The following is a 23,051-nucleotide window of genomic DNA, read 5'->3' as shown; positions in this document are numbered from 1 at the left end:
TATAGGCTTCAATGTCTTCAAGTAAAAGCAAAATCACAAAACAAACCCCGAAAAATGTTTCTTTGTAACAGAATAGTTAACATAAAACCATAATCAATATCTTAAATTGCAAACGGATGAAATCTCTGAATACTTGCAGTGGGACTTCTCCTTCGAGACACCGTGGAAAAGGAAAAAGTTCGAATTTTCTGAGAGGATGTGCTGCAAAAATGGCTGGAGACGCGAGTTGAGAGAAGACAAGCAAACGGATCAAATGGGTCAGAGCTCTAAGAAAACCCCCCACTTCCTCTCACATCACCGAAATGACTGCAATCACGACTTCCCGCAAAGGCATTTCCGTCCATAAAATTTAAAAAATCACTCAGTTAACCACTGCTACATATTTTGGGGTTTCAAAAATCATGGAGTGTAAAAGGAGGGGTTTTGGGATTGCAAAATTAGAAGGGTTTTTGGCAATATTGCAAACTTAGGGGTTTTTGCATATATCCATATATATATATTTTTTTAAAAAAGTGATTTAGATTATTGAAATGAGAATTGGGTTCTTTAACCTTTCCACTTTTGGCCTTCTTCGCCTTCTCCTCATTCAACCGTTGACCTTCTTCCTTTCTGATGGCAGTTCCCAGCTTCGTTCTCTGGCTGCACGGCCGTGGAGTCTCCGGGCCTGCGAATGAGCACATCAGCACCTACTTCTCATCCCCTGAGTTCAAGAACACGCGCTGGTCCTTCCCCTCCGCCCCTCATATCCCCGTCACTTGCAACTGTGAGTGTAACTCCTCCTATTTCCTTGATTTTGATGAAATGCGGTTGGTTTTGTAGCTGATTTAGTGTTTGTCTAAGGTTTTCAAATGCTTCACTTTGCTGTCATGGAATTATATTTATCTTTTAGTAATGAACATATGTGATAAATTTACTTTTTTTCTGTCTTGTTAGTATCTTGAATGAAAAAAACTGTGTGTGTGTGTGTTTTTCCTTTATGTTAGTGTTTATAGATGCACTTGAATTTAGTAGGTTTGGTGCTTGATTTTTTTAAGGGTTGTGTGTTTGCTTGCCATATTTTTTTGTTGTCACTTGAGTTTGCTTCTCAAAAAAATTAAATATACGATCATATTATTACTTTTAGGTATCACTTAAATCTTTGTTAAGTTATTGTTCATATGCACGATTAAAGAAATAGTATTGAGTATGACCCTTCTTTTTCTGCCATAAAAAAATCTCTTGGAAAAATTAGAGAATGCTTCTCAGTTTTACAAGTAAATGCAAAAGAAGATCTTTCTTCTTATGCTTGATGACCATTATATGTCTTATTTGGATTGTTAATTTGTTATATATAACAATTGAATTGTTATGTACAACTATTATATGTAACAGTTGAATTACTGCATTAAACCATTTGCTGTGGAAAAAGAAGACTTTATATATATATATATATATATATATATATTTTGTAAAATTGAGTGGCCTTTTTGACAAAAGAGGTATTTTTGAATTTTGGCCCAACAAATGTGCCGATCCATACTTATCTCAAAGAAATATTAGTTGTTTGAGCAAGCTTAATATATAAAAAGAATTAATTTAGTTGATTTTGGCAATCCTCAACTGGACTTTTTAAATATATATATATATATATATTTATCCATACTTATCTATTTTTAAGACATAACATAAGTGTTAGATGGTACTTATGGGTTTTGAAAAATTATTAAGAGTTGAGGATACCTAGATATGGTCGAGCCATGCTTAATGGAAAGGGTGGACATTGGTCAAATCTCCTGGTTTCAAGTAATTCTCTGGATCAATAATTTGGAAATGACCTAGTTAAAGAATTACTTTGTACTTATATTTTTGTGGAATTGAGACTGAAAAAAACTTATAGAAAAAAATTTATATGCAATTTTTAATATTTAGGGCTTTTTTTGACAATTACATAGGGCCCTAATAAGTTCTCAAACGATGTTCTTAATGGCTGAGGTCTAATTAGGCGTTCTATTTGGGGGAGCTTGTCTCTGTTATTTGCTATTATCTACCTAAATATATTCAGTAAATGTTGGTATTTCCTAATATCTATGGCATGTGCCTGTCTCTTATTTTATACGTAAAGTAAGATATAATCAAATTTTGGTCCAATTCCATGGCAATCTTCCTATTGCTATCCCAGAAATTCAATTTAGGCTCATAAATGAATCTACATTCTCTCTTTGGTCTCCATACTTCATGTACCGATGTAAATGAGGTTTTATTTCTTCCGGCAAATGGTGCATCTCTATTTTGTCAAGTACTCCTTACTTGGTTGTAGTTATTACTTATTAGTGGCTACATTCCTGTTTCTGATTATTAGTGATGATATGGTTCTATATGTGAGTTTACAATTTCCAATTTGAGAAAAATTCATTGGGGTAAGATGACAAATTTCTGCTTTAACTGTGTTCTGGCTTCTATGAAAGCAACAAATCAAATTAACCTTGGGTGCAATGCTGTATGGAGGCATTGCTCTTATCTTTGAATCATTGTTTAATGAGTTCCGCTTCATTGTTCAAATCATTGTTTAATGCTATATGGATGTTCTGGCATTCTATATTGTCATTCTTGCTTGTGTGAGAATGCAAGAACTTTCTAATGGATGATTATAATCATACAACAACACTCTTGAAATATTTCTTGTATAATATTTATTTGTTTTAGTGGTAACTTGGAACATAATTTGCCTTTCCTGACAGATGGTATCGTCATGCCCTCGTGGTTTGATGTTTATGAGCTACCTATTAGTGCTGTAAGTCCCTATTGGTAAATATATTTCTGTTGTCATTTATAACTTTCACACAATGCATAAACTTTTGTAATTTGAAATTTCCAGGTTATGTTCAGTATTTTTGTTTAAGCATAAGCCTTTTACCACCGTATTTCTCAACCAATTGAACTTTACATTGTAGTTTGAATATATATATTTATTCTGAAAGGAAATTATATAGATTTGGAGTTCATCCTATATTGATGGTGTGAAAATAATGCTTAAATATACTTGATGCATATAGGAGCTTAGGACTTGGTTACAATTTGTGTGATGTTGTATTTTCTTCCTGGTAGTTTTGTTTCTGATTCAACATTAATAAGCAGAAGCAAATTTTCAGATATAGTCCTATGATATTGCATATTTGTTTATATAACCCATAAAAGTCATATTTATGTAAATCCCCTCTAGAACCGATAGTTCATTATCCGATGGACCTTTTCTGATCAAGGTAAGGTGTCTCAGTTTTTTAGAGAAATTTCCTCATTTAATGATGAAATTGTGATACATTTGAAATAATAGTTACAATTATTTGATCTGAGTATAGATCGCTGTGTTCAAAAGTCAATTGACTCTTTCTTTATTATTTTGATTTTTTTACATTACAGCAAAAAGGTGCAGTTAAGATGGTTTATAAAAAATCACCTAACTTCTTTTGATAGTAGGGTTATATACCCAAATATTATGGAGAAACTATGCAAATTTCCCCAAGTATAATTCCTATTACTGTATTTTGGAGCATCCATATAACTGTATGCTATCTTGTAATCATATGACTTCTAAATAGTTTTGCAGAATTTCTACTTTTTGTTTATCAAAAGTAATGAATATGTTCAGTTTTCAGTTAATCATTATAGTACAGGACCACAGTTAGATAACATGAAATTTATGTTATAAAAATCAGGGACTTTTTCTTTGTCAAATGTAAATATGGATATTCCAAAAGTTTTTATTTACTTTGAATGTATGTTGTGCAATGTGGTTTCGCATTAGCAATTTTTTCCCTAATCCCACTCCTAACTTTCAAAAGAAAGTTGATTTTCAACTACTTATTCTAGTAGATCATGACGTCGGTAAACCTTCAGTAGTATTTTAGAGGCAATGATTATCATGACTAAAGTGGAAGAAACAATTATGCTTACCTGTTTATTATTGAAGATAAATGAAAGCAAAGTGTACCTAGCAATACTCATTATCACACAACTTCTAACTTGTGTTTTGCATTTTACCTAAATATTAGCCTTTCATATGCTAATGGAGCATTGTCGATCCTAACTATGAAATTGAAAAAATTGAAAAAAAGGTTAGAATATATTATAGATTATACATATAATGCTTCACTGCTTAATTGATGTTTCAATGTTGAAAATGGTCACCGACTCACCAATGTAGAAAAACTTATTTCTCATTATTGCAAGTAATTTTTGTTATGGAGCCTGTTTGTATATAATAATGAAATTCATGCTGAATTTCTATACCAAATCACAAAACCAAATAAACTTTTGTAGAAGTTATCTGGAAAGCATGAGCTTATAAACATGTTAGCGTCCATTGATTGAGATTGAGTAGCTAGCTGCTGAATTTAATGAAAAGCCTTCTTCATTAAAAAAGACTTTGGGTTTTTGCTAAGCTAAGCTTTGGCTTTCTTTTGCTAAGATAACTATCAATGGTTAGTAATAGCCCTAAGTTTTTTACACATATTACAAAATTACTCCACGCTTATGTTGAGAAAATATTATGGTCTACTCTTTATTTGATCACATAATTAGACCCCTTAATTATCAATAATCAAACAATCAAAAACTGTTAGTGCACATAAATTAAATTCATATATCTAACAATTTCCCACTTGTACTGTAAATTCATATAACGAAGCATTGATCAAGACATTTGTAACAATTTCTCACTTGGAGATTGTTAGATATGTGGATTTAATTTATATGTACTAACCATTTTTGGTTGTTTGATTATTGCTAATTAAGGTGTTTCGTTAGGTAACAAAATAAAGATCAGACCATAATGTTATCTCGATATAAGTTTTGGGTAATTTGGTAATTTTGTAATATGTGTAGAAGTCCAAGGCTATTACTAACTATTGATGGGTATCTTATCGAAGAAACCAAGGTCTTTCTTAGCAAAAAAGGAAAGACTTTCTAGAAACAAAGTAAAGGTTTTTCTTAGCGTAGAAGTAAAAAGCTTAGTGAAGAAGTCGAAGTTTTCTTACCAAAATAGCATGTTTTCCTTTCCAGTATCCTTATTTTTATCTCCTCTAAAGAAAGGATTTTCTTTAGGGCTTTTATCACTTAAAAAAAACTAGGTCACTCGGCAACCATGAGATTACAAGCTACTCAATCTCAATCTATGGACACATGTTTATAAATTCATGTTTTCTAGATAACTTCCATATAAAGTTATTTGGTTTTATGATTTGGTATAAAATTCAACATGAATTTCGTTGTTATATTCTAATAAGTGGTCTTCAAAGAATATATTATCTTTGGGGCGATAAAGTTTATAACCCTGTGATCTTATACTGAAACCAATGAAATAACAACTGACTGTCCTTTCTTCCTATTTCTTTTCATTTAGCCTATAAGGCCTAGCTTTAATTAAACAACCCCAAATGCGTAAATGTTTTTGGATAGGCTTTTTACTGGTCCACATAGTTTTTAAAAGCGCCCCTCAGGGTCCAGGCTCCCCAGATTCCAATCTAAATACCTTGGAGCCTCAAAGGCATGCGGCATTAAATAGGTTTCCCAAGGTGCTTGCCTTGAGGCTTGAGGCGCGATTTGAGGCATGCCTTGGTAAAGTGTAGCCCTTTTTTTTTTTCTAATTTTTTGTCAGTTTTTAAGAGCTTGAAAAAAATTTGAGCTATTAGATGATCATCAAACTAAATCTCAACCTTTAAAAACAGTTTTAAAATTTTTTTTCCAGTTTTTAATAGTTGAATAAATATGAGCCACTAGATAATCATCATGTCACGCCCCGAACCCGGCTCGCCAGGCCCAGTGCGTTGACAAACGGCCGCATACCTAGAAGGCTGAAACCAAGTAGGCGTACAAGGCCTCAAAACCTGTTTCTCAAGAATCACAATATCTAACAAAATAAAGGTTGAATCTAGGAACATTAGAACAAAGTTCAACATTGAAAGAAACAAACTAAGTGTTTAGCATAGTCAATACAAGCTTATTCAAATAAAACCTAGGCTCACAACAACAGGACTTATTACATGCTAATTAAATCGGTGATGACCCAACAATCCCGCTAGCTATCCGCCATTCACCTTTACTCCTGATCTGGGAAAAAAATATCAACAATATTTATGAGCTTGACAACCCAGTAAGCACCCACTAAAAATACAAGGATCACTTATACAAAATCATAATTTATCAAAATGCAAAATCAATAAAACAAATTTATTTCACGTAAACACAGATGCTAAAAACTGAGCATATAGGTCCCCAAAACAACTATTGCCAAAACAAAATTACAAAATTCATATATTTACCCTCGGTGACCTGAGACAAAATTTATCAAAAGTCATTTTTACCCTCGGTGGCCTGAGCCAAAATTATCAAAGGCCGTTATTCTTCACCGATGGAAAGCGGTGGGAAACTATAGTTTCTAGATCAAAATACGTGTTGACATAGTCAGTGTTTAACGCTTTAACTCCCAGTGATAGGGTTAGTGCATAGTTTAATGGGGACTAGTTTCCATGTCAAAATATTTTATGTTCACAAAACAAAAAAAAAATGTCAAAATTCATATTGGCAAATTACAAGAACGTTGCAGCCACATGATCCCATTTTTATCATATCAAAATAATCAATTATTTAACTTTAGTCGATAATTCAAAATATCATTAATTGGAAAACAAACTATATAAAATTTTCAAGTAAGAAATAGAATACAAATAATCAGAAATTGATAAAATATATGAAAATTCAGAGTTTTAAAAGAATCAGAATTTGATAAGATATTTGGTAATCAGAATTTAAATGATCAGAATTAAATAAAGTATATGATAATTCAGAATTTAAGTAATCCAAAATGTATATCAATCTTTAAATAGTTTCAAAACTTTTAATTCAAAAACGTCTTTAATTCAAAATTTTTTAAATAATTAAATGATAAGTCTGAAATTAATAATACTTAAAGGAATAAAGTTTGATTGAGCAACAGAAATCTAATTTTACAAAATAAATAATTAAAATGATTAAACTCACAAATTTAGCCAATGTCAAAGGATGTATATATATAGTATAATTTATATGTGGTTACTTACCTGATGTTCGCTAAATTTCCAAAATCCAAATTGATACCCAACTCAAGAAAACTCGACTCGAACACTAAATCAAAGCTCGGCGAAGGACCCTATAATCATAAAACAAATTCCTACCCTTTTTCAGTATTTCACTAAGATTATGGCATCTGTAAACCAGGTTAGATTCAACACACAGTATGCTTGCCTTGAAAGAATAATAAATTCAATAGCTTGGTAACTTTAACAATGGATAAATGCCATCTGATGATAAAAATATCTACCTAAAAGACACTAATTACTGTGGTTACAAAGCATGGCATACCAATAAATCACCAGCACTAAGAAAGAAAATTTCAAGCATGGAAACCGGTCCTACTCATTAAACCCAGGTACTCAAAGGAGATGCATGGACATCAATAACAAAACAAAAGAAAGCTAGCTACATCTAAAGTTTTATAGGATGTGAGAAAAACACTTAACATGCAAAAGTACAACAGAAACATGACCTGAGTATGCATTGATTGGGCCAAGGATCCTAATATAATAGCCATGCCAAATTAACCTTGTCTAAATAAATGCCTTGAAAGTGAACTGAGGCAATTGTTATCATATAATTTTTTTTTTAAATGCTAAAGCATTGGACAGATAAATCATTAGCTCTACAGCCACAAGATGATTACTGGCTAGCACATGAACAATAAAAATGATGTATATAATATATTTCACAACACTGAAAACAATAGTGTGTACAAATGACCAGAAGCATCTAAACACTAAAATATCTATACCTATCATATGCTGCATCAGATACTTCTCAGCAAGTTTAAATCAGTAACAGGATTTCAACACCCCTAGCATTAAAAAGCTATAGACGTAATTAATAGAGGAACTTAAAAGAACAAGAAGAACCTACATGCAGAGAACCTCTAACATGCAACGCCAAACAACACCCCCAAACTACCCAACAAAACAACCCCAATGCACAAAACTAAGTGATAGACTAACCTTGAATTTGGAAGTCACTTGGATCCTTGTTTGATAGATGTGATCACGGAAAAACTCTCGATTCTTTCACCCACAACGCTATAGAAATGATAGGGAGAAGACTGCGAAGTTCTCTTTTTATTTTAATTTAAAAGATCACGCAAGTGGGAGGTTGCCTAAAATGTGGGTGGATGGTTACCGAAAGGATAAGATTAAATTTAAAAGAAACTAATTAAATTGAAAACATCACGAAAATAATTAAATAAGAGTGGGGTCCACACATTATATTAAATCTCAACCTTTTAAAACAAAATGTTCTGTAAAGACATCATTCTTTACTAAGTGTAGCCTCATGTATATCTCTTAGATCCTCATCTATCATTAAAACCTTGAGAAGTAAAACTTTAAAGAATCTTGTATCCTGATTCAACTGATTGTATATATAGTTCACAATTACATAGCCTCAAGTCCTCAACTTTCATTAAAACTAACTATAATTAATAAAATATTAGTCGTTTTATTTATCCTAGTATGAAGTCGTTATGAACAAAAAAAATATGTCTCCAAAATAACTTATTCACTTGCAAGCAAAATTTGGCATGAAGTATATCCCCATGCAAGGTAGTCAAATCGAGATTCGAATCGTGAATCAAAATTCTAAATTTGTGAATCGAGTATCGTGAATCGAATCGAATCGTAAGATTCGGTTCAACATTTCAAAGTCATATATATATATATATAACATGATTATATAAAAAATAAAAAAATAAAAATTCTAAGTCATGAATTAAATATAAACTAGTTTGGAAGACATTTTCTTAGTTTGAGATCCTGTTTTGAGCTAAGAAGACATTTTCAAGTATTAAGCAAACCTATATATATTTAAAAACATTAGTTATTTCAAAAAAATAGTTCAGATTTAAAAAAATTAATAGAATAATCACAAAAAAGATTAAATTATGTTAAAGATTAGTTTTTAAATTAAAAAAGATTTCTTTCCATAACAAGAGTTTTAAGATAACAAATTAATTTGATATTAAAAATTAAAAAGCATTATCTTTTTAATTAATCTTTGAATTTGTTTTTGGATAACAAATTTAAAAGATTAATTAAATAATCACTAATTTTAAAAAAACTTTTATAATAATTAAAAATAGTTGATCGCATACATTATAATAAAGAATTTAAAAAGAAAAAGAAGAATGTCAAGAAAGATAAAGAGATGGTATAAAAATGCCTTTGTTGAGGAAGTTGGAATAAAACAACAAAAATTTCTCCTTCCTCCTATGTTTCTTACTCTTTTTTTATTCTTCCTTTTTCCTTTGATTTTTCTTTTTAATTCAAAAACTTGTATTAACTAGGAATCGTTGATCTTCTCGATTCATATCGATTCGAGAGCCAGATTCAAACGATTCATTCACGATTCTAGATCAATTTCGATTCTTTTTATAAGATTCGAACCGTTCACGGATGAAAAAAACGATATGAATCGTAAGATTCGTATCGAGAACCGTACGATTCTAACTACACTGGCCCCATGATATAACTCTTAATTGGCAATAAAACTTAAAAACACTTCAATCAGCTTTAAAAAAAAAGTAAGTTACTTTGAAACTCAGACCTCATTGTTAGCAATTACATTTTGTTTTAAAAAAAAATTCTAAATAGAGATGAACGTTATAAGTAGTTTGTAGGTAAGTTAATAGTGTGTTGTGATAATCTTGTAGTTACGCAAATGCTCTTTGATTATTTTTGCAGAGTAACATACATGCTTGTGGACAATGCGGAAACCTTGGAAAGGGTGTTTAGGAGCCTTATTGAGTCTATAAAACAAAAGCTAGAACACATAGGATTTGATAATATACTAAAGCTCCTGTCTCCAGCTAATCATTGCGTAAATCTTCTAATAGCTGTGGTTGATAAATATAACATTCAAAAGAGATGTTTAAAATTTGGAAACATTAATTTATTTTTTAAATTAAGTGATGTTTGGAGAATAATGGGAATAACAATAGATGGTAAGTCGGTTTTTGAAAAAGATGTGAATAGGCATGCCTTGTGTCAAGAGTATCTTGGCACAAATGAACCTTTCAGTGAGCACATGGGTGGGATTTCATTTTGGTTGGCTTAAGGATTATTGCAATTCTCATCAATACCATGCTCTTTAAGAGTAGGACATTGATTATTACTGTTAGATTTTATATTTTGGTACTAGTGGGCCTTATATGGGCTCTTATATGGGCTTAGGGGTCTTACACCAAAAAGTTTCAAGACTTAGTGGCTCAACCTCTATACCTATATATAAACCCATTGCACTTCTATTACACAGCCGATGTGGTACTATATTTCATGCTTTAACAAATGATTCATGTTCATCACATAAGGTCTATTATTCGTTAAAGCATCGCAAATGATCATTCCATGCTTTAACAAATGCTTCATGTTCATGAAGCCAGTTTCTCTTCCCTTGCTGTCTATTCTTATCGCTGTCTCCCGCATCATGCTTGATGTGAGCTTTATACAACAATAGAAGCTTGTGGTCACTATCGCACAAAGAGAGTTGCCTTCCTTGTCTGCCAGTTGAGACTCCAGGATCATGAAGGATAGCTTTCTCAATGCGTAGGAGAGAAGTGAATACATGTTCTAATTGTATTTGTTTAGCATAACACCTAGATAAAAAATTAGGAGTCTATTCAATTTGCATTGATATATTTTAACATGAGAAATCAAAGTCAAAAGTCATTTGAAAAAAAAAAAAGAATGAGAAGACAACTTTTTAACTCACGTCATTTTGTTCTTAAATCATTGAAAAGACTTATAAAAAAATATCGCTTGAGCAATCAATGCGTTTTCTGGTTGACTTCATTTTCTCGTGCTAGCCAAGCATCAGTGGAAATTGCTAAGGATGATCATTCCTATAGTCACGGTGGTTCACTCAATTTGGAACCTTTGGAATATGCTCCAATATAGACATTTACAAAGAAAAGAAAAAAAAAAAATTATATGATGAAATAAAAAACTATTACTAGTAAAAAAATGAATATTGACATTTATATAAGCTTAATATTTGATGTGGTTTTGTAGATTGCGATAAAGATATACTAATAGGGCTACACCCTATGCATAACTTCTAATATCTTTTATGTTCGTCAAAACCAATAGGTAAACTAGGACTATTATATCCGATGCTATAATGGATCTTATTAAGTAAAGGACAAATATCCAAATGTAATTAATAAGGCCGTGCTCTTCAAGCATAAGGTTTTTCCGAGAATTACAATATTCCCTAAACCAAACAAAATGAAAGCCTGCCTATTTATTCACTAAAAGGTTTATTTGTGCGAAGATACTCTTACCACAAGGCACACTTGTTCACATTCTTTTCAATATCTGGTTTACCATCTATTGGTATTCCCACTATTCTCAAGCCATCACCTAATTCAAAAAATAAAATACTGTCTTTAAATTTTAAACATGGTTTTTCAATGTCATATGTATCAACTGCTACTATTAAAAGATTTATGCAATCATCAGCCGGACACATAAGCTTTAGTATATTATTAAATCCCGTCCCTTCTAGCCTTTACTTTATATGCTCAATAAAGCTCCTAAATACCCTTTCCAAAGTTTTTGCATTGTCCACAAACTTGTAAGTCACTCTGTAAAAATAATCAAAAAATCATTTGCTTGACTTTAAAGTTATTACAATAGAGTACTAACTTATACATATACAAAATATTTAAAATCACTCTTCCACCTCTATTCAGAAATTTCTTTAAATAACATGTAACTACCAACAATGAGGTCTGAGTTTCAAACTGATTTTTTTTTTTTTCTCGCTGAATTTTGTGACCCATTTTGCTTGGGGTTATGAGTTTAGTTCCTTTCGAAATTAAGAGACTGATCCAGGTCAATATATGTTACTAGTCCAACAAACACAAGCATTAGGTATAAAGAGACCCATCACGGTCTAATTAAGAGACTTTATTAATTGTAGTTAGCTTAAATGAGAGGTGAGGCCATGTACTGTTAGATAAATTGCAATACAGCAAAAGAACCCTTTTAACTTATCAAGGCTGGCAAATTCATAAACAAGAAAAGGCTGATTACTAAGCCGACAAATTCAATGATAACTTTTATTGAAAGGGGTTCCTCCTATAAAGTCACTGTATTGATTCAGGTGCTTCTAAGTGTTGTTGGCAATTAAGAGTTATAACATAGACAAAAAGATACTTTATGTCAAATTTTGCTTGCAAGTGAACAAGTTATTTTGGGAACTTATTTGTTCCATAATAACTTCATACTATGATAAACAAAACTAGTAATGTTTTTTTTTTAATTGTAGGTAGTTTTAATGAGAGGTGAGGACCTGAGGCTACGTAATTATGAATTATATATACTGTCAGATGTACGGAATATAATGTTGTTTAAGGTTTTACTTTTCAAGTATTTTAAGATATTAACCCTTTACAATAGAATGTTCTTTAAATACATCATTCTTTAATGATTTATTAACGGATAAAACTTATTTAAGGTTTTTCTGGCACATGTCTCATGTAATTCCAAAACATCATTCTTTAAAGACAATCTAAAGACACAAACATCCTCAACTTCAGGTACATTACCATCCCACGTATGGATGAGTTTCTCATGATCACTTGGTTAAGGGTAGTTTTGGCAACCCTGCATAGATGTACTTATGTGAATAGTAGCCTTTTATCCAACTATCAAGTAAATCTAAGCACCAAAATTTAATTAACCTCTGTACAAACAATAATTAGAGGCATACCTTTTTTCATGCTCCAAGCATGATACGTAGGGCAATCCTTTTTTAACATAAGAAGGGTCCTTACAGAAAAAGTACTTGATGTCTTTTGACTTTTGCTTTTTGTTTGTTTGAATTTATGTGGAAATCTATCGGGTTACAACCAAGAGGATGATGAGATATTTATAGAGAATGAAGAATCATATATTCACATTCAAGAAGTTAGAGAAACTGGAGGCCATTGGGTAATCAGACTTTGACTTTACAGGATGCCAAGATAGCAGAATATCTATGTCATGTTACGTTTTTGGCTAGCTGGAAGAGCAATTTTATGGAAAAGTACTAAACAGTCTCTTGTTGCTTCTTCCACTATAATAGCAAAGTTTGTAGCTTGCTATGAAGCATCTAAGCAGGCAATTTGGCTGCGTAATTTCATTTATAAACTGTATATGGTGGATGAGATAGAAAGACCACTCATTATTTCATGACAATAGGGCAACTGTCATTTATTCATATAACAATAGGAGTCTATCAAAGTCTAAGCACATTGACATCAAGTTCCTTGTTGTGAAAGAAAGAGTTTAGAGTGCTTTAGTGAGAAGTGAGCACATCTGTGCAAACTCCATTCTTGCAGATCTACTGACTAAAGCATTAGCACCAAAGGTTTTGTGGGACATACTATTCGTATGGGTGTTATTGCTTAAAGTGATATTTAAGTTTAATGGGAGTTTGTATTTATCATTTTTGCTCATTATTTTTTTGTATGTCATGACATTTATATTTACATTTTAGTTTTCATTTTCACTCCAAGCACTTAACTTCTATGTATTTGACCTTATTCAAGAGGACCAGTTGGAAGAAGACATGCCTTGATCACATTGGCATGTAACTTCCATGTTACACATTCACATTTAATCCAGGTCATTTAGCTAACATATGTGACCACTGATGAGTTTAGCTGAGGATTAGATTCAGTGAACTCCCCTTTGGTTCATGTTTTAATAAAAATAATAAACAAGATTGGTAGCTAGCTACTAAGTTCTATAGTAATTTTCATACAACGGTCTTAGTGCTTCATTACATGAATTTACAGTCCAAGTGGGAGATTGTTAGATATATGGACTTAATTCATGTATATTAACGGTTTTTGGTTGTTTCGTTGTGACTAATTAAGGGCCTAATTAGGTGATCAAATAATGATTAGGCCATAATGTTATTTTGATATAAGTGTGGGGTAATTTTGTAACATATGTAGAAGCCCAGAGCTATTGCTAACCATTGATGGGTATCTTAGCAAAGAAGCCAAAACTTAGCTTAACAAAGAAGCCATGGTCTTTTTTGGTGAAAAAGTAAAGACTTTTCTCAGCGAAGAAGTGAAAGCTTGTCTTAGTGAAAAAAAGCTGAAGTTTTTCTTATTAAAGACTGCAAGCTACTCAATCTCAATGGATGAACGCTGGTATGTTTATAGATTCATGTTTTCCTAAGTAACTTCCATTTAAGGTCATTTGGTTTAGTGATTTGGTATAGAAATTCATATTATATTTTGGTGTTATATACCAGCAAATGGAAAAAAAAGCTTGTTTTTGCTAGAAAGCTGAGCTTTTGCTTAGCAAAGAAGCAAGCTTACGTCTTTATTTATGGGTTGTGATCTCTGGCTACAGTATTCTAAAACCTAATATGCATCGGTATAAGACTTGTTTTAGGGCTTCCATCACTTAAGGGAATAAAGGTATTCAGCAGCTAAAAAACTGCAAACTACTTGATCTCAATTGATGAACATCGGTATATTTATAGATTCATGTTTGTATGTACTTTCCACACAAGGTTCTTTGGTTTTGTGATTTGACATAGAAATTCAACATGAATTTCGTTGTTATATACCAACAAGTGGTATTAAAACCACCTTATGCTTGGGAGTAATTTGGATTAGAGTTTTTAATTTTATTATCACCTTTTGCTGCATGAATTCAATATGTTTATCTTCTGAATTAGTTATCGTTGTCGAATTAACCCTGATGTAGATCTTCATCTCAGAGAGAACCTACAATTCAAATCCACACAACAAACAGAACAGTCCACCAGAATAGCTTGGTTTCTAATTGAAAGAACAACCAAATTATAGAAAGCGAAGGGAATAAAAGGATCATTGAATCCTGGTGATTAACCCAATTACGTAACCAATGAAAGAGAGCAAAGGAGAATAGGAAATAGAGAACCTTGGTTTTTTTAGACGCTCTCTTTGAAGACGATGACCTCCGCTTTAATACTCAATCCCGTTTCCGTGTCTGACGGCACATGGTATTGAATGGTTAGCACAATCTCTTATCCTCGTTCAGCGACACGTAGTCTTCCAATGCTTCCTCAGCTCTTACATTAGCAGGCCCTTTATTAGTACCGAACTTGAAAAACTAGTCACCTCAGTGGTTAGCAAAATACTGTTGTACCCCTATGTAACAAACTGTGCAGAGTATTAAATAAAGGAGTGCTTAATTTTTTTCCCATCATTTGAAGTATATTGACCTTTCCCCCTTAAGCTCATTGTTGTCCTCAAGGTTTCAGCAAGCAAAATTTGGGATAATTTTTCTGCAGGTCTGTATAATATTCCCAAGTTGTTTCTTTCCTTGGAGTATTCGTCCACTAAATCAGCACCCTCACATTAGCTTTAATAAATCTCTTGATTGGTTGATGATCTAAAATTGCAACTCGCTCCCGAACTGATGTTTATGTAGAATGAGCAAAGTGTGGAAGCACAGGAGACACCAACTGTTTGCCCACTTTTCTCTTCCATTGGGATACATGAAAAATGTTGTGAATCTTAGCTTCTGCTGGCAGTTTGATTTTATAAGCTACTTTCCCAATCCGTGGTTCTACCTTAAATGGACCAAAGAATTTTGCAGAAAGCTTGTCATTTGCCTTGGCAACAACAGATTGCTATTGATAAGGTTGTAATTCGATATAAACCAAATGTCCACCTTGAATTCTCGGTTCAGAATCCTTTTTTCTGCCATTTGTTTCATTCTATTTCTGGCTTGAGATAACTTCTCTTTAAGACTTCATGAAAGATTCCCTGGCCAGCAAACTCTTATCCAAAACATCAAACTTTGAACTCTTAGTTTTATATGGTATGTGCATAGGTGGTCCATTGCCATAACAACCTCATAGGGACTAGCTTTAATGGATGAATGGAAGCTGGTGTTATACACCATTCTAGTGGTAATCATTTCACCTAATCTTCAGGCTTCTCTCCACTCATACACCTCAAATATTGCTCTAAGCACCTGTTAATAACTTCGGTTTGTCCATTTCTTCGAGGATGGTATGCTGTGGAATAGAGCAATTTAACTCTGTAACTTAAACAATTCCCCCCAAAACTTGCTCACAAATATACGATCTTTGTTAGCAATAATAGTTTTCGGCAAACCATGCAATTTGTAAATGTGATCCATGAATATCTGAGCTACAGGAAGTGCTGTGCAAGGATCTGATAGGGCTATAAAATGTGTATACGTACTCATTTTGTCTACAACCACAATGGTACTTTTCCTATGCGAAATTGGCAACCCATCTATGAAATCTATGCCGATCTTCTTCCAAATGGCTGAGGGAAGTGGTAATTGCTGAAGCAAACCTGCTAGCATTGTATTTTCTGTTTAATATCTTTGGCAGATTTCACATTCTCTTACAAATTTTTTTACTGCTTCCTTCAATCCCTTAGAATAGAAATAGCTGTTAAGCCTTTTCTTGGTTACTTCTGCTCCTAAGTATCCTCTCGTTGCACTGAAATGATATTCTCTCAACAAAGGCTGCTTCAGATCAGGATCATTTCCAACCACAATTCTTCCCTCCCTTTTAAGTTGATTATGGCTCCATATATAATGTGACTTGCATTGAGGGTCTTTCTGCAATTGCTCAATTAACCTAACAGTCTTTTCATCATTCTTCCAACTATCATGAATTTTGTATTAGATTTCAGAGTTCACAATTGAAATGGCTATGAAATTAAATTCTTGAGACAATGCATCAACTACAGTGTTTTATGAGTGCTTGTAAATGATTTTGAAATCATATCCCATTAATTTTGTCAACCACTATTGCTGGATAGGAGTATGTATTCTTTGCTGCCTGAGAAACTTAAAACTCCGATGATCTAATTTGCCCGTAAATGTCTGCCCAAAACATATGGCCTCCATTTCTGTACAACAGCCATTACAATTGTCAGCATCTCCTTCTCATAGATGGGGTGTTAAATTTCTGTCAGATAAGCCTTTCTCATGAATGCAATAGATCTGCCAAATTGTTATAAAACAACTCCAACCCTTTGATCACTTGCATCTATTTCTATAGTAAATTCTTTACTAAAATCAGGAAGTGCTAGAACAAGTGCACTGATGATGGCATTCTTTAGCTTTTCAAATGCTGTACTACTCTTTTCTCTCTACTCAAAGTTGTTCTTCTTAAGTAAATTGGTCAAGGGTCTTGATATTTACCCATAGCTTTTGATAAATCTCCTATAGTAACCTGCATGGCCCAAACTACCTCTCAATTCTTTGATAGTTTTTGGATAGGCCATGACATAATTGACTCTCTTTTGTGATTGTCCATCTCAACTCCCTTTTTGCTTATAGCATGCCCTAAGTAATCTGTTTTTTTCTGACTGTAAATGAGCATTTGCTGTGGATCCTGTAATACTGCAAATACTTTCTCCAAATGCTCCATATGTGTCTCCCATGATTTGCTATACACCAGAATGTCATAAAAAAAATAACAGCATGAATCTTCTCAAGTAAGGCTTAAAGATGTTATTCATTAAGCATGAAAAGTTGATGGTGCATTAGTCAAGCTAAAAGGCATAACTAAGAACTCATAGTGGCATCATGAGTTCTAATGTAGTCTTACTTACATCCTTTTCCTTCATTCTAATCTGATGATATCCTGATCTCAAGTCTAGCTTGGAAAATAAATCACCATAATGCAATTCATTTAGTAGCTCCTCAGTTATGGGAATTGGAAATTTATCTTTGACTATTCTATCATTCACTGCCTTATAATCCACACTGAGCCTCTAACTATTGTCTATCTTTTTAAAACAACTATTGAGGAAAATGGGCTAGTGCTAGGTCTGATTATGCCTTTGTCCAACATTTCTGCTTTCAACCCTTCCATGATGTTCTTCTGAAACACTGGATATGTCTATGGCCTTATATTAATAGGATCAATCCCCTCTTTTAAGAATTATTCTATGACCATAGCTTCTAAATGGTGATAATTCCTGCTTCTCACTGAATATGCCTTCATACTTCAGTAATAGCCTCTCTAGCTGTAGTTTCTGCTCTGTATTCCATTATTCCTGCCTAAGAAGCATGGACATGGACAAGGACACGGACACGGTGACACGATGACATGATACGATACGACATAGACACAGCGACACGGTAATTTCTAAAAATTAAGGACACGAGTATGGCAGGACACGACTAAAAAAAAAATTATATATTTATATAAATTATTTATTAGAAATGTAAATCTATATAGTTTTCATGTAATATATGTCATATATTTACTTATGATTAATTTGGTGATCTTGTGTATCGGAAAGTAATTAGAAAATATACCTAAGTAATTTAGAAAAATCATTTATACAGCATATGAGTGTCTAGAGGTGTTCACGGTGTGTCCGACACAGGTACGACACGGGTACGCCAAGCTCCCCGGAGTGTCCGTGCTTCATAGGTTCTCGCTATTCTAAATTGTCCTGTTGACTGACTTTGGTTAAAGCTTGTAAAGAACATAATTGGAAAGAGCACAGTTGAGCAGGTAGCTAAGATGCCTTCACTAGTGTTTTGTCTTGCATCAAGATAACCTTTTTATTATTAATATTGAATTCCATCCTCAGCTTTTGAAAATCCTAGAGTATTGACCCAAGTTTAATTAACCATTGTATGCAAAAGACCATTTGACACCCTTCCAAGGATAGGACCAAGAGATCTGTTTGAAATTCCTGACCTTGTATTTTCCAAACCAAACCTGTACACATTTGCTTCCATTGTATTCTATTGTCATCTACTATAACCATGGTTACTGGTGGACTGTTACTCACCTAACAACCAAGTTTTTGAACAGTGAATGTATCAATGAAATTGTGAGTGCTGCCTCACTCCACTAGTATATGAATTTTCTACCCATTTACTGCCCCTCTTACCCTTATGGTCTTGTAGTCAGTCAAAGAAGGAATTTCTGCTAAAGCATTCAGAGAGATAACTAGTGACAGTGACTTCTATTCCACCCCTTCTGGATTTTCTCCACATTTTTCTTCTGCATATTTAGATCTTGTATTATCTTCCACATACACATCCAACTTATATAATTTCTTCCTTTTACATTGATGGCTTGGAATATATTTTTCTACACACCAATAGCATAATCCCTTGTTTCTTTTATCATCTAACTCTTTACAGTGAGTTGCTTATAAGGCCTTCCTGCATTATTTCTAGTTCCCCAACCAACCTGCTGTTCTCTCCTGTCTTGAACTGCCATCCTCCTGTTGTGGTCTTGGTATAGGCAATGTAGCTTATGAGTAAATTTCCCTTTCTTCTGCCTATTTTCTTTAGCCACTTCTTGCAATTTGGCTGGACTGATAGTCTTTTCAAGTTCTTAGGGGCAAACATCTAAAAGTAAGCTTGCTTTTGCTAAGACTTTGGTTTCTTCACTAAAAAAATTTTTTTACTTATGTGAATCTGTGCTAAGAAAAACCTTTACTTCTTCGCTAAGAAAGACCTTGTTTATTTTGCAAATCTAAGCTTTAGGTTTCAATGGTTAGCAATAACCCTGGGTTTTTACACATATTACAAAATTACCCCACACTCTTATTGAGATAATATGATGGTCTAATATTTATTTGACCACCTAATTAGGCCCTTTAATTAGCGATAATTAAACAACTAAATTTGATTAGTGTACATGAATCAAGTCCATATATGTAGTAGAGCCAAGATAAAATATCTGCAAGAAATCGATTACCAACAAGCTGGTTAACATGAAGGGCATGTTCTGAATTGATTAACAAAAAGGACATAGATTTGGTTGCCTTTGTTTCAACATCACTTTTTTGGACTAATATTTCTAATCGATTGTATCTCTTATGGACCATGTTCATCTTATGGTTTTCATAGGCAAAAAGTAGAAACAGTTTGTCTTTAATCCTAATAAATAAGGTTTTTGGCTATATGGATACTTGTTGCATTTCCATGGAAAGTCAATTCCGAAAGCACTCAGTTGACAAGTTAGAGACAGTATGTGAGATGGGATTGTCTTCCGATGGCGCACACCAATCGCGTATAGAGATCGAAGAAACGATGGATGTGGGACACATGGTGGAATCAGAATGGGAGGAAAGCTATGCAATTGATCAAATGATGCCGTTTGAGGCTAGGGGTGTGAGCACTAGGCACACAAGAAAAAATCATGCTTTTGAGGAGTTCGTTACGATTTGAAGGAGAATATATATAGGAGGAAAAAGGGAGTGAGTGGGGGTCATGTTCATTCTGGGTGGTTTTGGCCTTCGAGGGCTAGGATTCCGGAGAGTATTATTCTCGGAAGGGGAGTAACCTCTTGGTTATCTTCTTGTTCTTATTTCCTGGTATTTGTTGTGATTTCTTAGATCTATATTGTGGTGTAGTTGAGTATTTTCTGGTGATTTGTATTTTCTTATGAACTGTAGACTTGCTGTATGAACTATGATGATGGATGCTTAGATTTGATTTGTTGCAATGAATATATGCTTTCCTCAGGTGGATCCGCTGTTCTGGTGAGCAAGTCCTGTTGTTCTTTGGTTAGAGAGGGTGATTCATTACAATACTTTACATGAAATTGTTTAGGGAAGTTACAGGTTCACCAGATTCAGTTATTCTTGGTCATCCTATAACCATATTCAACATCATGCTGGATGTCGCTAATCAGTTAACACTCACAAGCATGTTACAATGTAGATGGTAAGTAATTTTCTGGTATCTCATCCACTAGGTTGGATATTTCGTGCATGATATATGATCTGCATAAGGTATGATACACAAAATGGAAATTCTTGATGCTAGCTTATAAACTTTTATTCAGGAGCTTTCAGTATATATTTCAAGTGAGAAGTCCTTTTTTATTCTGTTTTGATAAATTGCCTAAGCTTCCTTCCCTCTGAATCATGTAGGAATCACCAAAAGACGAGAAGGGTGTTCTTAAAGCTGTTGAGAATGTGCATGCTATGATAGACAAAGAGGTTGCTGCTGGCACAAATTGTCAAAACATTTTTGTATGTGGATTTAGCCAAGGAGGTGTGCATTCTCTTTTGCTTCTTCTGTTTTCTTGTCCTAATTTCATCATCTTTGTGAATTATTAGCAAAATCAAATTGATTGGTAGGTGCTTTGGCCTTGGCAAGCGTGTTGCTTTATCCAAAAACTTTGGGTGGAGGTGCAATTTTTAGCGGATTTTTGCCTTTTAATTCATCCATCGTAGAACAAATTTCACCAGAAGCCAAAAAGGTTTGTGGTCGATGTCTATTTTCTGTTACTATTAATATGCTTCTGTTATGAAATTCACTGCATATTCTCTTATTAAGAACATTATTCTTATACTTCCGTCATATTCTCTTGAGAATGGTTTTGTTTTAGAAATTTTGATGAATTGAACAGTAATATCAAATTGAACATGAACTGGGAAAGCATATCAAATTGTCTGAACATTAGTAATGCCTGATTGCCTGTCTGGTCTGTTGTCTTCTACATATACTTTCACTGTGCCTTGAAACTCATTTGCCATAAAATGTAGGGCTTTTCAATCTACACATACTTGATAGACTTCAATAGAGTAATGGAGAATATTTTTTTTGAGACTCAGAGTCAGGAAGGTCCAGTTGCAGTCTCGTTCTCTATCTGACAAATGATATGGATTTTCTGATAACTTCTTTAAAGGAGAAAAATCATAGTTTTTTTTTTAATTATTAAAATGCTGTCAAAGTACTTTCACGCACTAATTACCAGACTCCAGGGCTTTCAAGCTTATGTATAAGCCTTGTCGTAGATAAGTTGATACTTGTAGATATAATTCTTACTCGTTGCCTAGAACAACTCTGAGCCACTATTCATCTGTCAATGGCCAAGCTGTTTTTATTATTTTAATGGTTCTAAAATACAAAACTGTCTGATTGTTTTGGCAGAAATCGAACTACTTCAGAGATAATTTGTTTAGTTCAAAACAGTTATAGAAGTTTAATTCCAACCTTTTTTTTTTTTCAACATTCTTCTGACTCCATTATCATTTTCCGTCTTTTGTCTCTCCTTGTGCGTCTTCTGGAAACATTTATTTCAATCTGAAGAATGCAATGGCAGTGTAGCATTGATAACATTCATCTTAAATTACTTTGCTGGCAAAAACAAATGATGAATTCTGGAATGAAATGTCATGTAAATATTCATGCTTTAAAATGTAGTATTATCTAAATCATTTCAGTTTTTAAGCTTCCTATCAATGACATTGTGATTTGTGATGCTGCTGCAGACTCCAATTTTGTGGTGTCATGGCACAGCCGACGATAGAGTACCCATTACAGCCGGACAAGCTGGACATCAATTTCTCGAGCAAGCGGGCATGAATTGTGAATTCAAGGTCTTATCTCACCATTCCGTTCATTGACCTCGGTCTTCCATGCTTATTTCTTCATTCATTAGTTCTCTATTTAATTTTCAGGCTTATCCAGATCTTGGCCACTCTATAAACCCTGAAGAATTTCAATCTTTTGATTCCTGGATGAAGAATCATTTGAAGAATTCCACATAAAATCGACCGTATTTTTCGGTATTTATTCTACAATGCATGCACCTCTGAATGACATTGTTTTCTCAGTGCTAAAGGCTGATGAAGTATGTAGTATGTACATGAGGTGGTATTCACCATGTCTATTTATACTGTAGAGATACTGGGTCTGTTACTCTTTGGCGAGACTTGCAAAATGAAAATTTTTATTTGCAAAAAACTCCATGGCTTTTGTATAATCATTCACAACCGCATTAAATTTTTCCTTTAAAAATAAAAGGGTGCCACAAGGTATGGTAGGGGATTTTTTAGGGTTACTGAGAATGGTTTGTTTTCTTTCTCATATATTTTATTCTATTATTATTAGTGGAAATTACCAAAAAAACCTCCTAAGTTTGCCATATTGCCAAAAAAAAACCCCTAATTTTGCAATCCCTCAAACCCTTTTCTT

At 33.3% G+C, this 23,051-nt stretch overlaps 1 protein-coding gene across 1 annotated transcript; it reads left to right on the top strand.

The window, feature by feature from the left end:
• Positions 1 to 566: 566 nt before the first annotated feature.
• LOC120279087 (probable carboxylesterase Os04g0669500) lies at positions 567 to 22,820 on the top strand. The gene is made up of 6 exons (XM_039285942.1): positions 567 to 763; positions 2,718 to 2,770; positions 20,999 to 21,122; positions 21,209 to 21,330; positions 22,346 to 22,453; positions 22,535 to 22,820. Exons 1-6 carry the CDS (start codon positions 613 to 615, stop codon positions 22,622 to 22,624), a joined length of 648 nt encoding a protein of 215 aa, XP_039141876.1. The 5' UTR covers positions 567 to 612; the 3' UTR covers positions 22,625 to 22,820.
• The last annotated feature ends 231 nt before the right edge of the window (positions 22,821 to 23,051 follow it).

This window comes from Dioscorea cayenensis, chromosome 16 (assembly GCF_009730915.1).
Source record: "Dioscorea cayenensis subsp. rotundata cultivar TDr96_F1 chromosome 16, TDr96_F1_v2_PseudoChromosome.rev07_lg8_w22 25.fasta, whole genome shotgun sequence".
Classification (NCBI taxonomy): domain Eukaryota; kingdom Viridiplantae; phylum Streptophyta; class Magnoliopsida; order Dioscoreales; family Dioscoreaceae; genus Dioscorea; species Dioscorea cayenensis.
This window is presented reverse-complemented; position numbering and strand designations above follow the sequence as displayed.